The 7500-nt window shown below is 45.3% G+C and overlaps 1 protein-coding gene across 1 annotated transcript in view; it reads left to right on the top strand.

Moving 5' to 3' along the window:
- The window catches only part of LOC308322928 (phospholipid-transporting ATPase ABCA1-like), a 130525-nt gene extending 128578 nt beyond the window's left edge, over positions 1–1947 (top strand). The window contains exon 49 of the mRNA XM_080774419.1: positions 687–1947. Within this exon, the coding sequence (XP_080630545.1) occupies positions 687–887 (201 nt within the window). The 3' untranslated portion in view covers positions 888–1947. The remainder of the gene's footprint in view (positions 1–686) is intronic.
- Positions 1948–7500: the final 5553 nt, after the last annotated feature.

Here is a 7500-nt window from a genome sequence, read left to right as displayed (position 1 = left end):
CCAGGTGAGGACTAACACAGACCACCCTGGACCAGGTGAGGACTAACTAGACCACCCTGGACCAGGTGAGGACTAACTAGACCACCCTCGACCAGGTGAGGACTAACTAGACGACCCTGGACCAGGTGAGAACTAACTAGACCACCCTGGACCAGGTGAGGACTAACTAGACCACCCTGGAACTGACTGCAACTTTGCATCTTGTCCACAACTTGTCTGGACCAGGTATTATATCTCTCTCTATATATACTAGCCCTTACCCGTTGTGAGATGTTTGCCCCCCCCCCCCTTGTGGCCACGGGGGGTACTGCGCCCGGGTGCATTTTAATTCACTAATAAATTCATTATTAATCATTAATGTGTCAAATCAAAAAAAGACCTCCATATTCATATGGTCAATGCCTGTGTGAAAAGTGGGAGTGATTGGTGCAGGCAATGATGAGAACGCGCTGTTTCTGACATTCAGACAGACACACACACAGACAGACATTGGCTGAATTATAGTATGATGATGATGATGTCCTATAGACTAGCTGTAAAGCCCCCGTTTTTTTTGGATCTGCCCTTTAGAGCCTGTAGAACCAACCCCACGTTCTCGGACCCGGGCCTAAAAATGTATGCAAATGAGTCTTGGGGCTCCATGGAAAAAGAAAACATTATATATATATATTTCTTTCTGTTTTCAGGTGTTTGTGAACTTTGCCAAGGACCAGAGTGACGACTACCACTCTAAAGACAACTCGGTGAGACGGAGAGAAGGCGCCGCGACCTCTAACCCCGCGACCTCCTCCGTCCCCATGACCTCCGTCACCCTGCGGGACGTTCCCCCGACGGCGAGCACCAGCCTGTCGAAGCCGCGCAGCGCCCTGAACGAGAGCGTGGTGTGAACGAAGCCCCCAAAACACGTCTCCACCAACGAAACTACACGACGACAAAACAACTTAACCCATTCTGACCGGGAACCCATGTTGGTGTTAACATCATGTTATGCTTTAGCTATTGAAAAATAACAGATCTACAAGCTCATAGCGCGCCACCGAGTGGCGCGCTACGAGCTTGTAGGTCTGCTATTTTTGAAAAATCGAAGAACGACTGACATTTTTAGAATCTGATCTCAGGTCAGAATGGGTTAATCAGACCAGTGTGTGTCCAGTGGAAAACCTCGTATGAATCTGATCTCAGGTCAGAATTGGTTAAAGAGCGGGACTTGAGCCTTTATCCAACGTGGTGGAGCGGAGCGTGGTCCGATCGTTCCCTCCTCCGTGGTTTCCTCCTTCCATGTGGTATTTTCCGAATACTTTGTTGTCTCCCCTTCTTTGGCGCTCTCGGAAACCGCGCGGGAAGCGCGATGCCAAGTCAATGCAAACCCACTGTGACTCCCATGCGCGGAGGGGTCTGTGTGTGTGTGTGTGTGTGTGGTCGCTAGCTCGCTAGCTAGCTAAGCTAAGCCACCGATAATGAGGCAGAGAGATAGAGAGAGAGAGTCGAACTTGAATAACTGCCGTGATTCTTCTTCTCTAAAGCGCCACCCAGTGGTGGAGCTGTGCTGATGTGTCGTTATGACGATAATCAGGGTTTAAAAACGCCAGTTGTTGTTGTTATTGTTGTAGCGTAAACCGAAGTCCTGGATGTCACTCCCAAGTTCTGCTGCCCCCTGGGATATGTAGTTTTAATCTATTGGAATTCCTGTAGGGAGATCTTTAGATCGGGTCGTATAAGAACTGTGTTCCAAAGAACAAACTAATCAAACCGGCGATTTTAGTTGAATTGGTACAGCCAAAAATCGCCTGTTTTTTAACTCGCCTGTTCTTATATGATGTGATTTTAAGATCCCCATCTATCTTTTAACCCATTCTGAACGGGAACCCATTTTGGTGTTAGCATCATGTTATGCTTTGGCTATTGAAAAATAGCAGATCTACAAGCTCATAGCGCGCCACCGAGTGGCGCGCTATGAGCTTGTAGGTCTGCTATTTTTGAAAAATCGAAAGAACGACTGACATTTTTAGAATCTGATCTCAGGTCAGAATGGGTTAATCGGAACCAGTGTGTGTCCAGTGGAAACCTCGTATGAATCTGATCTCAGGTCAGAATGGGTTAAGCGAGGGGGGGGGGGGGGGGGGGGGGGGACAGCGGCCCCTAGTGGCCGGGCCAGGGGATGTCACGCTTGGGTAATATATTGTTGTTGTTTCATATCCAAGAACTTATGATGAAGAATCAAAAATCATTTTAACGGCCAAAATCTGATCAGATCAGATTAGTTTTTATTGTCGTTTTTATTTATATCTGTAGAAGATATCGTTGTTTAATTGTTTTTAGTGTTTTTGGAGTCCTCTGAGGGCATTAATATAATTTTTAACCCACTGGAATGAATGAGAGAGGACTTTAAAACTAAAACACTCCAACCAATCAAAGTGCTCCAACTATGCAACAAAGTACTGTAACTGTATGACCACGACGTCAATTATTTTATAGACTTTTCTCCTTTTTTTAATTTTAATTTTATAAGAATGCGTTTTTTTTTTTTTCACTTCCCACTTTTCATCCATTCTTCTTCTGCCGCGATTACCTCAGAGAAGCTGCCGGAATCCGGCGGACAGTCTGCGTCAGTATTGAATCCAGGCAGACTGTCGGACAGTCTGCCTGGATTCAATACTGACGCAGACTGGCAGACAGTCTGCGTCAGTATTGAATCCGGCGGACTGTCGGACAGTCTGCGTCAGTATTGAATCCAGGCAGACTGTCGGACAGTCTGCGTCAGTATTGAATCCAGGCAGACTGTCGGACAGTCTGCGTCAGTATTGAATCCAGGCAGACTGTCGGACAGTCTGCGTCAGTATTGAATCCAGGCAGACTGTCGGACAGTCTGCGTCAGTATTGAATCCAGCGTACTGTCGGACAGTCTGCGTCAGTATTGAACCCAGCGTACTGTCGGACAGTCTGCGTCAGTATTGAACCCAGCGTACTGTCGGACAGTCTGCGTCAGTATTGAATCCAGCGTACTGTCGGACAGTCTGCGTCAGTATTGAACCCAGCGTACTGTCGGACAGTCTGCGTCAGTATTGAATCAGGCAGACTGTCGGACAGTCTGCGTCAGTATTGAATCCAGGCAGACTGTCGGACAGTCTGCGTCAGTATTGAATCAGGCAGACTGTCGTCGCCTGGAATCACAGCCACCAGAGGGCGTACTGTAGCAGTGTGTGTGTGTGGCGGCCATTTTCTGGTTCCGTTAGTTTTTTTCAAAAGAAATATATTTGTGATTCTGCGTAAGAATCAAGCCAGCCAGGATCCTCTGGTTGAATCACGATCATACAACTAATCCGTGGAAATAAATCACGAAATTAATCCAATATACTATATTAAAAAAATATATTTGTAAAGGTTTTCAAAAACTTTTGTTTTATTTTTTATTTTGTTTTTCTTCACAGAATCGAGAATGGATGGCTTGATTCTCTAGGCTTAAAAAACACATCTATATATATATATATATATATATATATATATATATATATCATAGACTGTAAAAAATATGGACAAAGCGTTCCGCGGGTCTAACATGAACATAAAATGAAGCCTGTCAGTCCTTGCAATGGAAGTCGCCATCTTTCTAGATCCGTTTTGGCCCAGCTGGCCCATTGGCTGGCCCAGACAACGAGGCGGGACTTCCCCCCTTCTTCTTTGTTGGTTTTTATTTTGACTCGAGTGGGTGGGGGATCCCGATCATAGACTGTAACGGTAGCCACGCCCCTCAGAACATGCGCGACTTTATGGTCATAATTTTCCAAAAAGAATATTATGACATTAGAAATGAGACTTTAAACTAGTGACTGGAAGCAGAAAGTATTCATGACCATGTTTATTAAGGTAATACAGTCTAGGTGAAGTTGGGCCCAAATACATGGACTTCTATGGGGCTATGGGTTTTTCTGGGTCCAGTGACAGCGCCACAACAGGCCATTATATGAACTTTCATTTCCTTAGTGGCTTCACAAAATATCCGTCTGACTGCCCCCCTGGTATATATACACCAACGACGGAACCATAAAATGGCCGCCGCCCGCCACTGCTATGCCCTATTGATGGTCACCAGACCAGTACAGAGACGGTCAAGAGACTCGGATCTAAATGTTCTAAAAGACAGTTAGAAAATGAACCCGAATGTGAATAAATGCTGTAAATTGGACTCTCTTTATCTCTTCCTGCTGATTGCTGTGTTGAGAACATTTCAGTCCAGTCGTCGATGTGTCGTGTATTTCTATTTCCATCCGCAGAGAACAACCAAAGTGCCATTAATTAATTAGTGAATTAATTAAGCTGCTGTGGTCGAAAAGCATGAGAAGAAGAACAAAAAACTATTATGTTTGTTCCACATTATTATTCCAAGCACTTTACGTTGTGTTTTTTAATCTGGAATAGTTTTATTTTATTTTGCACTGGGAATCTCTCAACAGATTTGTTTTATGCGATTGTACCTGATTTAATCCTTTGTCTTTATTCTTTTCCACCCCTGATATATGAAAAAAAAAAAGAGAAGAGAAAAGTTGATCTTAAAAACCTAGAAAGAAGATATAGTTGTTTTTATTTAACAGATTGTGTGATTGTTGTTGTCTGGAGGGCTGTTACCGTCACTTCAGCACACAATAAAACTGACCACCACTCCAACATGACTTCTATTATTCCCCCATGTTGGCGTACATAAATCTACGCCATTTGAATAGAGGGTATATGCGAGGGTATTCATCGTACCTGGAAGCAGGGACGGATTAACCCCCACAAGGGCCCCTGGGCCGGTAATATTTGCAGGGCCCCCATAGCGCGCGCGTGACATTTTCGTGTGTTTATCATCTTTTTAACCCAAGTTTAACAAAATGACAAACAGCCAATGAAGGGTTTTCAGCGCGTCAAACCTTTAGTATACCTCACGGTCGAATTTCACCCGAAGGGCTCCTGAGAGCCACGGGCCCCTGAGAGCCATGGGCCCCTGAGAGCCATGGGCCCCTGAGAGCCACGGCCCCACTGGCCCAATGGGTAATTTGTCCCTGCCTGGAAGTTGGCTCTGGTCCTGTACTGCTTCTACCATTCTGCCCTGCAGTATAAGGCTACGGGACTTTCGGTTTTAAATCTCAAGTCGAAACAATCAGACCAGCCTCTCTCCTCTTTAGCGTAAATAAAAAGAAAACGTTTTTTTTGCTACTCTCCAAAACAAAGGCGGGTTGTGTCACTAGAAAGCCTACGTTCCTTAGTGGACGCACTCTTCACACGTATAACCGGTACTTTTTGACCGGAAAGGGATTTGTTTTCACCAGAGGAAAAATATTCTCTCTGAGGCAATCCTCTGGGCAATATCGGTAGAGGGCGCAGCGGAGTAACAAACAGTAAAACAGTATTTTTCTTTTCATATATATATATATATATATATATATATATAGAGCACCATTCAGTGGGTGTACAGAGCGCATATTAGGACTGCCGTGGAAATCTATAACAATGTCTTCTAAACCAGTAAGACGCGCAAACGCGGGAAGCGAACGCAGCTGAGACCCTGCAGATCATGTCTGTCTGTCTGGCCCCTTTTGTGCCCATATATGGAGCTGAGTGGACCTGGCCCCTTTTGTGCCCATATATGGAGCTGAGTGATTGCTGATGCAACACACTCCATATTTGGACGTATAGCGGGACAGACAGACAGACAGACAGACAGACAGACAGACAGACAGACAGACAGACACACACAGACAGACAGACATGATCTGCTAGGTCTCATAGTAAGTGCTCACTGCATTCGCAATCATGACAATCTTCTGAAACACCTCATGTTTCTGTATCGGTGGTTCTCAATATTTCATGTCAAGGACCCCAAAATATATAATTATGTAATTGGCCGCCGACCCTCATCTGAAAACATGTTGCTCCTCCAGGGACCCTCGATCCAGAAGCACAGATTTGAGTTAAAAAACGTTGAAAGAATATATATTATTCAAAGATTTGAGACACATTTTCACGATCTTTCAAAAATAGCTAAAGTATAACATGATGCTTAAAACACCAACAGGGGTTCATGTTAACCCAATGGATTAGTTTTATTAGCATGTTCAAAGATAATGAATTACTTTCACACTGTTCATCGCACAACAGAGTTGAGTAAAAGACTGTACATTAAGGTGCTTCAAATCTGATCTTTAATTCAATTAATTGTTTCATCATTATTAAAGTGTAAACCTTCATATTGTCATCCTTCACGTCATCGATGGGAAATAGTATTACATTCAGATAAAAAATCACAATAACAGTCTTCAGCCAGATTTGCCCCTGGAATGTGTGTGTGTGCGCGTACGTGCGTGTGTGTGCGGCGCACACACACACACACGCGTGTGCGCCAGTGCGTGCATAACTTCAGCGCCTGACCGATCGACGGAATTGGGTCAGACTAGCGGTTATCCAGAACCCATCCACAAATCCCTGCGTCTGTCTGGTGTACCTGTCTGTCTGTCTGGTGTACCTGTCCGTCTGTCTGGTGTACCTGTCCGTCTGTCTGGTGTACCTGTCTGTCTGTCTGGTGTACCTGTCTGTCTGTCTGGTCCGTCCGTCTGTCTGTCTGTCTGTCTGTCTGGTGTACCTGTCTGTCTGTCTGGTGTACCTGTCTGTCTGTCTGGTGTACCTGTCTGTCTGTCTGGTGTACCTGTCTGTCTGTCTGTCTGGTGTACCTGTCCGTCTGTCTGGTGTACCTGTCCGTCTGTCTGGTGTACCTGTCTGTCTGTCTGGTGTACCTGTCTGTCTGTCTGGTGTACCTGTCTGTCTGTCTGGTGTACCTGTCCGTCTGTCTGGTGTACCTGTCTGTCTGTCTGGTGTACCTGTCTGTCTGTCTGGTGTACCTGTCTGTCGGTCTGGTGTACCTGTCCGTCTGTCTGGTGTACCTGTCCGTCTGTCTGGTGTACCTGTCTGTCTGTCTGGTCCGTCCGTCTGTCTGTCTGTCTGGTGTACCTGTCTGTCTGTCTGGTGTACCTGTCTGTCTGTCTGGTGTACCTGTCTGTCTGTCTGTCTGGTGTACCTGTCCGTCTGTCTGGTGTACCTGTCTGTCTGTCTGGTGTACCTGTCTGTCTGTCTGGTGTACCTGTCTGTCTGTCTGTCTGTCTGGTCCGTCCGTCTGTCTGTCTGTGTGGTGTACCCGTACCACTTCCCATTATACAGTCAGAACTGCAGTAGTCTGAAAACCCACTGATACAGACTTATAGCATGTTACGTAGACTTAGATGGCATTTGATACAGACTTATAGCATGTTACGTAGACAGCACTAGAATTGCAATCTACCAAGCTGTAGATTCTATGTTGGTGTGTTGGTTATCTTTGGTCTATACCAAGCTGTAGATTCTATGTTGGTGTGTTGGTTATCTTTGGTCTATAGTACCAAGCTGTAGATTCTATGTTGGTGTGGTGGTTATCTTTGGTCTATACCAAGCTGTAGATTCTATGTTGGTGTGGTGGTTATCTTTGGTCTATAC

The sequence above is a fragment of the Protomyctophum bolini genome (assembly GCF_963924005.1).
Source record: "Protomyctophum bolini genome assembly, chromosome: 10".
In the NCBI taxonomy this organism is placed as follows: domain Eukaryota; kingdom Metazoa; phylum Chordata; class Actinopteri; order Myctophiformes; family Myctophidae; genus Protomyctophum; species Protomyctophum bolini.
This window is presented reverse-complemented; position numbering and strand designations above follow the sequence as displayed.